Below are 15695 nucleotides of genomic sequence, written 5' to 3'. Positions count from 1 at the left end.
GACACACAATAGAATTAAGTAAATGAAACTTTATTCCTTTACAAGTAACAGAGGGAGAACATAAGGCTGTGCAAGCACAGCAGTAGAGGCAGGAGAAACGGCAGCCATCATTACTTCATTCACACTCATATGAGTTCTATGCAGCCCCAGTGCAGTGTCCAACGGGACCTGTCAAGCATCACCCCTGACCTTTCTTTTTTTAAAGGGTTCCTCAATGTGAGAATTAATTTAGGTGAAAATCCCATAACAAAAAACATTTCAAAGCAGCAGAAAGTTGTTTTATTTTCCATCTGCACAACTCAAAGTACAAAAGAGACAGCAATATTCTGATTCATTACTCAATACTTAATGTTGCTTTCATACAGTGGAATCAGTAGTTTTGTGGAGACAAAACTCCGTCACATTGTGTGCACAATGGAACCAAATTGCCGTTTGTGCTTTTGACAATACACATGGGAAAAAAAAAATCAGAGTATATTCTGTGATTTGGAAACAGTCATGATATAAAAAAAATAATTCTGAAAGTGAATTTACAAAATGAAAAAAATTATATATACATCATATCCACAAAACACATCGTAAGAGATAAAAGCCCCAGTATGTATTAGTGTGCTGGTACCGATCCAGATTTGAGCCACAAGGTTTTTATTTTTGCAGGCACCCATAGACCAGTGAAAGGCTACCTGTTTTATATGACTTTTGTTGGAATAGGATCTTTTCCAATAGCATGTAATTCTAACATATACAATATGATTGATGAACATTGAGTGAAATATTATAAATTGGACAGCAGATGGCACCAGTTTTAGGCAAGCTTTGTCTCTGCAGCTGTAGCGGAACTACAACTCTCAGCAGGGAGAGCCACAGTAACCCCCTTCTCTGGTTTTCATTGTGAGTAAGCCCATATAATAGCATGGGAAATGGAAGGCTGTTCTCCCTGGCGATGAATTCCATCACATCTTCTCACCACACCAGTGATAGTGTTCAGAACTGTCAAGTACCATTTCTCATTTAGATGGAAGATGACCGGCTGCTCAGTTTCGCTCTCCTGCCGTTTACGTTCATAGACTGGAACAAAAGCTTCACCAAGTCCATTTTACCCGCTGCAATCATCGCCTTAGAAAGGTTGACAATTTCTGCGGTGTTGTTTCTGCAGACAATTTGCAGCCCCTGGCTAACGTTCTCCGAGCCAAATTTTTGCAGAGCATCTTTTACCCAGAATTCCACTTCCCGAATGAGCGTCTCATTGTCCATTTTGTTCTGGTGGTATAGGCTGAGTAGTGCTTCCATTATGCATCTGAAAGTCTCTGTGCCCAGTGAGCCTTTGTTGTCTAGCTGAACGGCTCGTTTGAAACACTCCATAGCATTCAGTTCCTCACCTTTAGCCCTCAGACATTTTCCTTTCAGTAGCTGCAGTTCAGGAAGGGAATCGCCAGGGTCAAACTCCATGGCTCTAGCAATGCACACTAACGCGTTATTCAGCGCTTCTTCATCAGTTAGTAACAGCTCCTGGACGGAGTCCACGCCCATGTAGTAATAGACCTCAAATAAAACGGAAGGCAGTTAGTAGGGGCAGAATATTAAATGTAATAATTTGACAACACTTAATGCTAAAGTGGCCAAAGTTATGGTGCAGACAGCAGGTGTCAATTACCAAGTCACAATAAACAAAAAGGAATATAAAAAAACAAACATAAGTACTAGAGAAAGTAACAGTAGGTTATGGCTATTTCTATTATACATTTCTTATTAAAGAAACCAAAATCAAACTTAAAATGGACACCGTTCTATACAAGACAAATTCTATTAAAGGAGTATTGTGACTCCTAGGGCCTGATTCATTAAGGATCTTAAATGGAGAGGTATCTTATTTCAGTCTCCTGGACAAAACCATGTTTCAATGCAAGGGGTGCAAACTAGTTTTCTGTTTTGCATATAAGTTAAATTCTGACTGTTTTTTCATGATATCAACTTTAAATATCAACTTTAAATTTCAGTGTACAAATAAGCTATCAAGTATTTATGTGCTACATGAAAAAACAGTCAGTATTTAACTTATGTGCAAAACAGAATACTAATTTGCACCCCTTGGATTGTAACATGGTTTTGTCCAGGAGACTGAAATAAGGACCCTCTTCATTTAAGATCCTTAATGAATCAGGTCCCTATTTATTAAGAAGCCCAAACGACTATTGAAAGTCAAGTTTAATAAGTAATTATATGAGAAGCAAATGGTAACTTTTTATATCAGAAATTTAGTCTTTTAGTACATTTCAGAACAGGATATCCTCTCAAGTTTAAGGAAATAAACTGCAGAGCTACTCTGGGTCTCTTGTGGAGGATTTCAGGACACAATAGTTTGAGATTAACCAGTTGAGGGCAATTCATATAGTCTTCATGTTTTATCAAGCAAACTTTTTACAGAATTGTGTGATTGTCAGAAGATGACTTTTCATACCAGATCAAATGTTTCATCTGTTATAATTAAGAAACTCTTAAGCTTAACAGGAAACGAAAAACCTATGAATGGCTTATTTTTCTTCACTTTATACTAAAATGCCATCAAACCGTGAACAAATTCCACAGCGTGCTCACTTTTACCAGTGGTTTACTCTCTAAGGGATTGATTTATCAAACCTAAAAAGGAAAAGTGGAGGTGTTGCCCTTAGCAACCAGATTCCATCATGTGTCTAGTATATTCTAGAGAATGAGTCTGGTTGCTATGGGCAACAACTCCACTTTCCGTTTTAGGTTTTGGTTACCGCATCAATTGGTTAATCAAGAACTCCTATACAAAATGCATATTACAAGGCTACAGAGATTGCATTTAAATGTAAAAAAAATCTTTACTTCGTCCTGTATCAGGGGGTTTGTTATAATCGAGTGCCTGAATAATCTAATCATCTAGTAATCTTACTCTTAATGTATTCAGTCCTTTATGCACATTATAGAGTTTAGAACTGATCACAATGTGATATGTACCCAAGTATCAGGAATAGTCCATTAATACTTACTTGTCCCATATCCAGGTACGTTCTCAGACAGGGATGCGCATTTATGATGTTGTCCAGGTTAGATTTGGCTTTGGTAAGCTGATCTCTGTCGGGAAGTCCTCCTAACCCCATCTTTGTCCGTTCCAGGTCTCTTACGTACATGCCGATGAAAATCTAAACAAAAATAATGTGAATATATCAAAATACATTTGAGAAGAAGTTCTTAAATTATTATTTTAGTAAAACGTAAAAATGATCAACATATAATTTCTCCTGGCAATCGGGAAACAAAGTCAAACAAAAGCCTAGTCTGGCTGTGGTTCATATGGCGTCAATCCAGAAGGATGGAATGTTGCTGTGTGCGCTCTCCCTGTACATCGCCACCCTACTATAACCTTAACTCCCAACCCATCGCAACTGTATAAAATAAGTGTACTTTACCAAAACAAGTCAAATACATCTGCTTCCCCTCACCACCAGAAGTACAGATACAAATTATATAATAAAAATGTTGAGTTACAGATCACAATTTCCATTGAATAGACAGTGCTTTCACTACATTCTGCAATAATCAGGATGCATTTCTGTCTAGAATATATTGTTTGTGCCATCTCAACTAATGTTATCACATGGAGAAGAGCCAGAACACATGGCTGATCATGTAGAGCTAAATTAGGGTTAATACTGATGTTCCTTTATGCTTCACTTAAGGCACACACGAGTTTTAGAACAACACAATTTGCCAGCCAGAGAACTGAGATATTAAAGTATCCTGTAATGAGACATAACAGTTACTAAGGAACCCAGTTTCTCCATCACACAAAAGCACTTTCACAGCTCAAACACTGCCTTGTGAAATAGTGACTGGATTTCCTATTCATGCCACAGGATTATATGATACTTTTGGAACAATGGTCTTAAGGTTAGAAGACAGAAACGTTATAAAACGCCTGTGCGCCAAGGCTGCTACCATGCATTCTAATAACTGCGCATATTGCGAGATGATAACACCAGAAAAGGGTATTGTAGTCACTTGCGTTACCTGGGAGCGGGTGCAGTAAGCCTGCCAGTTCAGTTTTGGATCTTGAAGAACGTCGAGCGCCATGTTACATATTCCAATGGCCATTTCTTGCTTTCCCAGGAAATGAAATATTTTTGCCAGACGGTTTAGTATCAGAGGGTCGCCTTTTCCTACTTCTAAAGCCTGTTTGTGACAAAGAGAGATGTACATAACTTATACCAATCCCAGACAGCGGTGTAAGTTGATTTTTTTTGGTATTTTTGTTTTGTTAATTTTTTTTATAGCAGAGTATATACTGTAGTTTTATCCATTTTGCCTCTTCCCCTTGTATAACAGACTAATTCACTGACAGGTAATGTCAGCATTTTAATGTCGGTTAGTCTGCAGTATCTATCTGCAGAAGACGGTTTTGCCAGATAACATTAGGAAGAGGTAATTCAAGTGTACCCCTCCCCTGCTCAAAAGACCGCTCACCTGTACACTGGCAGCCAGTGAATCCACCAAATGGCCGCCACCAGTGTATGTAGGCAACAAACAGACGTTAAACATTATTGGTGTGATGCCTACTTACGGTTTACTACTGTCATTCTGTTACAGACACCACTAATGTCTAAACTTGTAAAACTGGTTTCTTTAATGGACTGCTTAATGCCACATTGTGGTATTTAACATATTCTTCCCAAAGCAATGGTAGTATAAGCAGCTTTCTTTTCTGATTACTGCTGCAATACCAGCTACGGATGACAGGTGGCAGTGCGCCATCAACCCTGACACTGCGAGGAACTTCCCCGACACCATCAAGACTGACACTGCAGACTCAGCACTTCTACTAAATACCAAGACAGTCAGAACTAAAAGGCTTCAAGTGCACCATCAGCACTTCAACTAAAGGTCAAATCAATCAGGACAAACAGGTCTCACCTGAATGCTGCCTTTATAAAGCCCTCACTTCTAAATAGTATGGGGCAGCACAGTGGCCTAGTGGTTAGCACTTCTGCCTCAACACTGGCGTCATGAGTTCAATTCCTGATCATGGCCTTATCTCTGTGGAGTTTGTATGTTCTCCCTGTGTTTGCGTGGGTTTCCTCCGGGTGCTCCAGTTTCCTCCCACACTCCAAAAAACATACTGGTAGGTTAATTGGCTGATATCAAAATTGACCCTATGCTCTCCCTCTCTGTCTGTGTGTGTGAGTGTGTGTCTATATTAGAGAATTTAGACTGTAAGCTCCAATGGGGCAGGGACTAATGTGAGCGAGTTCTCTGTACAGCGCTGCGGAATTAGTGGCGCTATATAAATAAATGATGATGATGGTTTGGATTTGTGTTTCCCTGTTGGTGCTTCATCCCTTATGATTCTACCTTCTTCAACTTTATCTTTGTTTATCACAACCTGTCCGCCGAGGACTAAGTGGCTTGGCCAGACCTGGTGTCTCTGTTACCCCAGCCAAGTGGTGCTCTGAGAGCAACCAGCGCTATGACAACTACTATAATGCTGCTAAGTCTGTCAGCTATCTCTGTTGTACATAGAATGCCACGGACATTAAGAAGGGGCTATTCATTGCATGTACAATCCACACCACACTGTATCCAATAGTAATATTAATAATGCGAATACACAAATTTTAGAAAACAGAATGTAACCACATTGCCCAAACCTTGCTAAAGCAGTCCAGAGGGTCTGTTCCTGAAAACCCGTAGTCATGGATTCCCATCGGTGTGGTAGAAAATGTGTGTTGTTTTTCCAGCATCATCCCGATGTAGCACCAGGACAAAGCTAAAAGATAAATAAAATTATGTGTAAGTAACAAGTGACAACATTGCATTGATAGTCAATAGTGCACTATTGCCATGCAGCAAGTAAAGACACCACAGTAGCTTCTAACTCCATGATAGTTAGATGCTGGAAGGAATACCACATCCCATTGTGGGTGTTTAATCTGGTCCCGTCTTAACTGCTGCCGAGGAAAAAGAAAATGTCTTACGCATTGAAATTTTCATTTCCTTGAGTCAGAACAGCACAGTATGCCCACCATAAATAAAGTGTTGCATTATACAGTGTTGTATGTTGCAATTATTGAGCTAGAAATGCACACAGACTGTGGGACTTTCACAGGTTTATGTACATTTTGTTTTACCTTTGCTGTACTAGCAGGTTAAAAGGAGGAGATCTGACCCACGGGTGGGTGTGGACTTCAGATTCCAGAAAATGAAAAGTTATGTAACAAATTTATTTTATATAACTAGCTCAAGATCATTAGCCACCTATCTACGTCCTGTTCCTGTCAGGTTCCATTGTGTTCTGAGGAGGTGGATAGGCACCTTCAGAAATGGTGGGATTACAGAGTGTGTTATGTTGCTAAATTCCCACACTAAGGATTGTATCCACCCCTGTCCCTACCTTCCCTTACTCCCACACTAAGGATTGTATCCACTCCTGACCCTACCTTCCCTTACTCCCACACTAAGGATTGTATCCACTCCTGACCCTACCTTCCCTTACTCCCACACTAAGGATTGTATCCACCCCTGAACCTACCTTCCCTTACTCCCAAACTGAGGATTGTATCCACCCCTGAACCTACCTTCCCTTACTCCCACAGTAAGGATTGTATCCACTCCTGACTCTACCTTCCCATACTCCCACACTAAGGATTGTATCCACCCCGGAAACCGACCTTCCCTTACTCCCACACTAAGGATTGTATCCACCCCTGACCCTACCTTCCCTTACTCCCACAGTAAGGATTGTATCCACCCATAACCCCATTTCCCCTTACTCCCACACTAAGAATTTTTAAATGATATTTTGTACACACAGGTCATTGAGTTCAGACTAGACTTCTGTCCCATTTTCTGTTCAGAGAAAAGATGAAATATATTGTATTTTACCATAAGCAGCGATTAAATGTTACCTGCTACACCCCAAAGTGATGAAAGCAAAACCAGCGCTTTGATCTTGATTCTTCAAAGTTGTATAGTTGTATATATTGTAGTTCATTTTAAATAACGACCTTGTTATTACAAAAACATCCACATAAGGGTCGGTATCACATCCCTTAATTTTGGAGCAAAATGGCATAAAGGAAAACTGCCAAGCTTACCCCTACTTTCTATATAAAAGGATGCAGCTATTGATGACGTACAGGTATAATTGAGTGTAGGATTCTGTCTAGAATGCTGTCATCAGCAGCACAATTCCCCAACAGTGAGCAAAACTTTCCTTTCAAGGGTGAGAAAGTGGTAAAGTAGCCTAGACGCAGAAGCTCAGAGTTCTGTGCTGTCAGTGTGTTAATCTCTGTAATTTACCTGCATCAGTCACCTGTGATACATAATTCCTTACTAAGCAAACACTGATCCACCTTCCTGAAGAGTAAGGACTTGTTTTATCATCTCTATGGCTCATTTGCGAACCACAAAACATGCAAACCAACACTTGTTCTATATTTGCATATCTTTGCCTGCTTAGCAGCCCAACGCGTTTCAAGGTACACGCTTACTTCCTGGCTGTGGAAAGTCATTCTGCACCTAGTTTTACAGGTTTGTGGGCCCACTTGTAAATGCACATGTTGGAAAAAGTGACATCATGTCAAAGTCCAACCTACTAACATTGTAGGAATTCCTCCTTTATTACTTCAAAGGTTTTCATTTTTGTTCTTCTAAATACTCACTAGTTTAAATTTATTAATGTCAAACCAATTATGAGGGAACATCAGGACTGTCCATCCCTAATGCAGGACCAGACCTAATGGGGAGAAATTGTTATTCACCCTTTTGAAAACCAGGGAACTCCACCTAAATGTGCCCGCTCTATCCCTTTATCCTGTTTAAATAATCTTGTCTTGCAAAAGAGAGTTTTTGCATGTTGGTGCAAAAGTATGGGCACCCCCACCATCTTACTTGGGTGTAAAATTAAGCTTTTGAGGTCACAAAAGAGCATTTGTGCCAGAAATAAGACATATATGCAATCCCCAAATATGTTTGGATCCTCATAGAACATACTTGCCAACTCTCCCTGAATGTCAGGGAGACTCCCTGAACTAGGGGTGATCTCCCTCACTCCCTGAAGAGTCTGGCATTCTCCCTGATGCTGAGCCAGTACAAGACGTGGTTGGCTTCGCCATCTGTGGCATGATGACACAGTTCAGAAATTGTGTCCTATGTCCATGTATTGCTGCCTATGGAGGTGGCCATTTTCATGGAGACCAAGATTTAATCAAAGACTTGACAGGTAAGACAACATGACTTCAGTAATGGAGACAGAAATGTAAAAGACACTTCAGTCTCTAGAGATTCATTAGCTGCTTTTATTTAACGCATAGTTGCCTGCTCTCCCGGAATGTCGGGGAGTCTGCCGCATTTCTGGGAGACCAGCAAGCCAACCTCTTGATTCTCGCCCCCACAATGGACCCGAGAGTCTGGTGTGTGATACTGATCTGTAAATAACATTGTGGCTGAGTCCTATTTGATGCAAATATCGCGTCACCTTAGTCCCGCTCCCTGCTGTAATTGTCCAAAAATGTGTCAATCATTTAGGGGCGGGGCCAAAATGATGCGATTCGTCAAGCCCCGCCCCCTCACCTCCCCCGGGATCTCCCTGAAGCCAACGAGGAAAAGATGGCAAGTATGTCATATAAGTCCTAATAATAGGATGGCGAGACTCTGTAAAATGTAAAATGTTGTACTTGAGTCTTTATTGAATACTGATTAATTGTCTTTGTTGGAAATCATATGTGAACTTATTTTAATAACTGCAGGAGGTGACTTTAACCACATCTTGGTAACTGCTGATCAAATCAGCAGAGAGGTATTTTAGTCATAGTTGCTGACTTTACAGAGCTCTCTCTGGGAGATTCGGGGAGGAGGTCTGTGAAGCTGGGGCCAGTGGGACTCAATGGCACAACCTGCAGCATGATACCCTGCCCTACACTAACACTCAATTTCTGGGCTTCAACTGCCTTGTGATGTCAGTAGTCAAACATGGTCATGAAACTCCCTGCACAGCGCATATTTGAAAGGTGGAGATGTTGCCTATAGCAACCATTCGGATTCTAGCTGTCATTTTGCAGAATGTACTAAATAAATAACTAGAATCTGATTGGTTGCTATAGGCAACATCTCCACTTTTCAAACCCGCCAGAAACTCGCAGCATGATACATTTACTTCTAGGTGAATAACAAACAAACTTAAAAAAACTTAAAGCAACATAGCAAAGTATTTGTAAACTGAAACATGTCATTGTAATAACAGAGACATTGTCTATTGTAATACAAAGAGTACACTACCTTTGTAATGATTTGTGGAGGATTTCACAGTTTCACGGAGAAGCATCATTGTTTTGTTAAAAAACAACAACCTGTTCTTCTCAACATCTTTTTTTTTCGTTAATATTTCGTCTAACCTGAAATCAAATAGTACATTTTACATTTTCTTTAGGTTTTTAAACTTTTCTGTTATATAATAACTATGGTACATTATTACAGCATGCGGGGTGAAGCTGTGAGTGCCTGTTGATGTATTTGGATCAACGTAGGCAACATGTGGCTTTACAACCGAGGAAGTACAAGTACAGATTTTGTGTTAGATTATTTGTAAAGTGTTCAAAACCCGTGTACCTGAAAATCAATCGATATTATAAACTGAGTACAGCCCTAATTGTATCTGTCTCCTCGTTCCCTCTCCATATTCTCTTTGTATCAGATATTGCAATAATCAGCTGTAACAAAAGGGAAAGTCTGTGAGTAGGTGGGATTCAGTCTCCGTCAGTCAGTGTCATGCTCTGAATTTCCAGGGGATGAATTGACTGAAAAGCCCACCGTGGTAAAGTTTCAAGACCACCTACTGTAAAATGTTACTAACGCGTTTTCCTGCCCAGTTGCAACCCCTGGAGCTGGCCCATAAACCCATTTTCCCCAGATCTCTATAATACAGAGTCAGCAATTCAATTCTGTCTCTCCCTCCAGAAAAATGGAGGTGCTCAGGGAAAAATGGCTGTATGTTGCAGCCCCCAAAAATACGGCTGCAGGAAGAAGCATGTTAGACTAATTTTACAGTAGTGCAGCTCAATAGCATTCCTAGCAATCTGCGATACAGAAATGGGTCTGCTTATTTGAATATTTCTCCCTAGAGTTATTTTAAACTGTCCCTAACTGGTTTGATTGGTTCAATGAGACTACTACCCAAAGGCTGAGCCGGAATCTCTGTGCTACACCCATGTGCTCTAACAGTCTGTAAATATGTGGGTTCCCGACTCAGGGTGGGCCAACATCACGCTCTGGATGCCCAGTGGGCAAACCATTAATTTAAAAAGCGGTCATGAAAATGGCATACCCAGAAGCCCTTGCTCCAAAAAATGGCAATCACTGTTCTGTACAAAAGGGAAATAACAAATAAGCTTTTGGAGTTAGACAGAAGTGGAATATCCAGTTTTTTCTCCCACTAACCAGCAATGATATACATCTCCACCCCCACGAGTATGTAAGGACAGCAATGTTGAGAAGTGCACTGTGATGTGTGAATTGCAACATATCAGTTGTGTTTGGTGTGGCAACAAAAAGCACGTAGGATATCTTCATCAGTAGTTCAGTTATACACCCAAACATTCCTGATTTTTACAGTCTAAATTTCCCACTGTCCAGAGAGGTCAGACCTAGTGGCATGGCATGCCCTAACTTTTCCAGTGGGCAACACTGCAGTTTGTAAATCAAATAATTGAAAGGATGGACAGGAAATTCAAGATCAAATATTTTTTTATTAGCATACTTTTTTCTTCCTTCGTTGCAATTCTAGGAGGTAAAGCATCATAGTAACATTTTGGTGAAGGAGACTGTATCTAGTCAGTCTGCATTGGAAATATTACATTTGGGAATGACATACCTCATACAGAGAGACGCCATGGTGAAAAACCAGCTTCTTTTTTCTTCTGCTGAGATCTGTACAAAACATTAAATAATGAGACACAAACGTTCAATTTATGCATTATAAAACACGATAACTGTTAATTTTAGTCATTTTGTACACATAGGGGCTGATGTTGTGGTGCAAAGAGCAGCGATATGATTTAACCAAGAACAGCCAATCAGATATCAGCTACATGACTACACTAGACGGCTAAAAAGCCGATACCTGATTGGTTGCTATGGGTTACAGCACATTGTTACTCCTTGTACCATGTTATAAAATATATAAATGACATAAAATCCATTCAGTTTTAAACTGTATGTTTGAATCGCATCAATATAATTCTAATTTTCACTAATCCATGCAGATATCAACAACCCTCTTTCACTTGGGGGTGTTCAATAGACCTCACTGGAGTTATCTGCGTCATTACGGATAAGCCATTTCTTAACATCCACTATTGTTATTAATAGCACTATTATTTTCCTCTTTGGGATATCACCTATGTGAACAAAGGACTGAAAACGGTTACTCATGTTGTTCCAGGAGGACTTACATAATACGGTCTAAAGCACAAGTTGATTTACATGTGTTGTTTGCCTAAGGACACTCCTTTATTTAACCTTACGCACACACCAGGAATGACAAAATGTCCACATATACTTATGTAAGATATTTTCTTAAAATTAAAAAGGTAAGAAAATAAACAGAAACTAAAACAGACAACTATCAGTCGTTCAATATTCCTCCATTTTGTTTTGTAGTATGCACTGAGTGAACTACACGCCCTAATTCCACCGCTGCAATAAACAGCTTAGTAAATATGCCATAACTGCCGTTTCCTTTTGCTCTCTGCCCCTCCTGATAAAATAGAACAACACATTCTCAAAGCTTCTCTGTGGAGCCGTATTATGTCACGTGTTTCAGTGGCCTTGGTGCATCAAAATGCTATGTGCTGTATAACTTAGGAGTTATTGGTGGTCATTATGTAATATACAATAACATTTTTTTATACCAATGTACAGCAGGCCCTTGTCAACCTGGAATTACCTGTCATTAACACAGCCCCATCCTATTCAGCTGAAGGATGACTGCATGGTGACTCATGGCTAATGCACCATAATGCACATGATGGAATAAAAGAGATATTTGGGGGCAGATTCAATTCAGCAAAGTGACACTGAACGTTGTCTTGAATTTACTGGCTATTGCGGTAAGAAACTTCCGCCCATTGTTCTGCACACCTCTATGGCACAGGAGAGAAAACGAGCCGAGCTTTCTGTAAAAACCCTGACGCGATCTCAGTGGACCATTCCGGAAACACATCAAGGTACTTCGCGCCAAATTACAGAACAGTAGAGATATTGTGCAATTGGGCTTACTTTATGGCTCATGGCCGTTCCTCTCATTTGACGAAGCGTCAACATATTTGCTTACTCTCCCGGAATGTCCGGGAACCTCTCAAATTGCAGGTAGTTCTGCTGGAATCCCAAGGGAGCAGGCTATCCTTCCGCATCCTGCCCAACTCCTACTAAAGTTGGCAGAACTGGGGCCTCAATGACAGGATCTGCGGAAAATTGCATAATTTTGGCCCAATGGGCGATGACAGCTTTGTGCAGTAGGGGGCAGGGCCAAAATAATAATATGGCCACCCACACTTGGCCTGCCCTCCGCAATCTCCCAGAGGGGAGAGGAGCAAAGTTGGCAAGTATGGGTGACAATCGTGCCTCAGTTAGCTCCATAATAGGGGTGGCAGAGAAGGGGTAATAACTAATTGTAGAAAGAGCACAGGGTGACGCCAGCACCACAGGAGTGGGTAAGGAAGTATTGTTCATCTCTTGCCCCAAGTCCTCTCACTGTGTCAGTCACTTGCTCCTGCAGTGACCAACCTGTGGCCTAAACGACAGGGGACAGAGGATGGCTGCAGTATACAAGCATTTCCTTGGACAGAATAAGGGACTGGGATGCCTCTGATATTTTATATATTCCTATTACGTTGATAGTACAACTGCCTACCCATTTAGTACCACTTCTTTCAATAAAAAACTTTTCTGGATTTCTTCTAACATACATAATTTAGGTGTTAAATCATGGAGGGAGGAGGCAGCGAGTTTGTCTGTATTAAATGTGCCAATTTTATGTGTGTAAAGCTTTAATTACATAGCTGGGAGTGTGTATGGAAAGGTGTTTCTCCACCAAAGTGCAACATGGAAGTGCCAAACGTGTCCTATTAATAGAAGTATAGGATGAGAGCCAAAGTCTGCCAGCTCTGCACAGTGGCCCAGGGCCGTAACTAAGGCTGTGCGACAGGGGAGACCGCCCAGGGCGCAACGCTGAAGGGGGGCGCAATTTAGGAATATTGTAGGTTCATTTGGTTAAAATTGAGGGCTAGGAAGGCCGCATTTGTCTTTCTCGCCCCAGGCGCTAGAATTCTAAGTTACGGCTCTGCAGTGGCTCCCCTGTAAGGAATGCCCCCTTTTCATTCCATTAAACCATTTCAATAATCTCGCTACGCAAAATAAAATCTTATTTCTGCTCTGTCCCACAAAACTAGGTTGATAAATGTGCAAACAACATACTTTATTAGGAACAATATCCCTCCAGCCAACTCCTCCCCTCCGCAAACCTCTGTTTCTCCCCAAACATCACCATCTCGCTCCATAAACCATCTGTCTTGGTGAAAATGTAGAAGCAGTTTCTCAAATTGAGATGCACAAAGCGTCCAAAGTAATTTTTGCACAATACAATGACCTCCAGTAAAAGTACTAATAAAATGTGTTGCTCAGAAAGTCTGAATGTAAGGTAATTGATTTTTCATTAGAGTGAAACACTATGCATTTAATTGCAACAATCACCGTTAAAGTACTGTACTGAGGACAGTGGTGGATTGAAATGGGCCTAGGACAGTGCTCAAACCATGGGCCCTCACTCCACATGCTTTGTGCCAAACCACCCACTAAAACACTCCATTATCCTCTATGTGGCTTGGCAGATCCTAGTTTGCCTACCACTTAGACAGTCAGTGGTGCGGGAGGAAGAAGACTTTCTTCCCAGGAACTGAACAGGACGAAGCAAACACAGATCTGACAACCTTCCACCTTTAGTAAACGCCTTAAACACGCTGCTCAAACACTGCAGCTTGTAAGACTTCACCTTGAGCTGGATTGTTGAAGGAGCAAAAACTTCTAATGTAGTTGAAATGATTATAATATACATTTTATAGAATTTGTTAAACATAATGTAGTGGGTCTCTCACCTATACACAATGATTTATGAAACGCACAGTACTAAACGCCTTGGGTTTGCACCATGTGCCTGGATGGTGCGAGAGGTGCGCAACTACTCTCCACGCTTGGAAGATGCCTCCGTGTGCTGGGGGGCAGAACAATCTTTAGAGACATAGGGCCTAATGCTGTTTATATATGCTCCTGGACAAACCTTAGTGCAATGCAAGTTTTATATTACATTTCTCGGAATAGGCCAAGAACTGTGCTTCTCGGCCAATATGCGACATGGAAGTGCAAAACTGGTTCCAGTAAAAGTACAAGTTGAGAACATGTAAACCAACAGCTCATCAGAGCAGGCTGGGGTAGGGGGTTAGGGGGCTGGGGGCATCTGGCCCAGTCCCTTAGTGAGCTACCTTGGGCTAGGTCACCTGCATTTTTTTTCCTTTACAATAGGAGTTCTTGCCCCCAGGCTAAAATTTGCCAGCCCTCCCTTGCAGTTTATAACTGGTATAAGATTCATGTATCTCTGAAGACTGGAAAATGGTTGTGCACCTCAGCGCACAGCACAGGAAAGGGCATCCTTAAAAATGTGCCCTCCACGCCCCTTTATCTCATACTATCGATGCACTAAGAACTAGTCACTGGGGAATGACTCACGCTCACTGATAACACTTATTCCTAGTGAACTGCATTCTCATGAATACTGGTTCAGCCCACACAACTAGTATACTTTAAACAATGCCATCCTTGATAACAATGAATTGCCCGATTATTTGCAGTGATCCTGGACACACTGTAGTAACAACCGACCATATAATTGTGTGTACAGGCACAGTGACAGGTGTCAAGCATGCTAACATTCGTATATATACAAATATATTATATTTGCATAGATTTGTATATATTCTGTATACCTTGTTTATACTGACCTTATGCTTTCCATATCCCAGGGCCTTATCATACAGATTTATACCAGTAATCAATTTCTCCATGTTGTCTTCCTCATTCAGCAGTCCCACATCAAAGGCGTAAGCGTACCCCTGTTCCGCCAGGCAGCGTGCAGCCCTCAGTCTGGGCTCCTTGCTGTCCGTGCCCTCTGCCTCCAGGCCCATGAGGTGAGAGATCTTATCTGTACACTGAGAGGCCTCTTCCTCCATATTCAGTCTGTCGTACACATAGGCCAAGTTAGCCCAGGCGTTTAAATTATCGGGGTCCTGCTTGGTGATGTTGATAAAAATCTCCCTGGCATTGTTGACCTCGTCCAGGTAGAAAGAAAAAACACCCAGTAAATTCCATATTTCAGCGTGCTGGAGATCAGAGTCCAACTCCAGCTGGGACTGAAGAGCTTCTTGCTTGAGTTTGATGTCTCTTCTCCTAAACTGCGCAGGGGTGCACGACTCAAAGTTCAGATTCATTTCCAAGTGGAAATGGCCAGGGATATACTCAAACTCATCTATGAGGGTTTCTATGTCCACACCAGGCTCTTGCTCCATGGCTGGCAGAGAAAAGGTTTCTCTTGTCTTTCCTGCTCTTGGTGTGTGTACCTGTATATCTGG

At 41.3% G+C, this 15695-nt stretch overlaps 1 protein-coding gene across 1 annotated transcript; it reads right to left on the bottom strand.

Annotated features, from left to right (window-relative positions):
- Window positions 1-14: 14 nt before the first annotated feature.
- Window positions 15-15695, bottom strand: TTC22 (tetratricopeptide repeat domain 22). The gene is made up of 7 exons (XM_075182106.1): window positions 15069-15695; window positions 10889-10944; window positions 9298-9413; window positions 5670-5788; window positions 4036-4197; window positions 3015-3167; window positions 15-1542 (listed from the first exon to the last, which is right to left on the bottom strand). Exons 1-7 carry the CDS (start codon window positions 15630-15632, stop codon window positions 1012-1014), a joined length of 1701 nt encoding a protein of 566 aa, XP_075038207.1. The 5' UTR covers window positions 15633-15695; the 3' UTR covers window positions 15-1011.

The sequence above is a fragment of the Mixophyes fleayi genome, chromosome 8, assembly GCF_038048845.1.
Source record: "Mixophyes fleayi isolate aMixFle1 chromosome 8, aMixFle1.hap1, whole genome shotgun sequence".
Classification (NCBI taxonomy): domain Eukaryota; kingdom Metazoa; phylum Chordata; class Amphibia; order Anura; family Limnodynastidae; genus Mixophyes; species Mixophyes fleayi.
The sequence above is the reverse complement of the archived record's forward strand: the minus strand, read 5'-3'. Positions and strand labels throughout refer to the sequence as shown.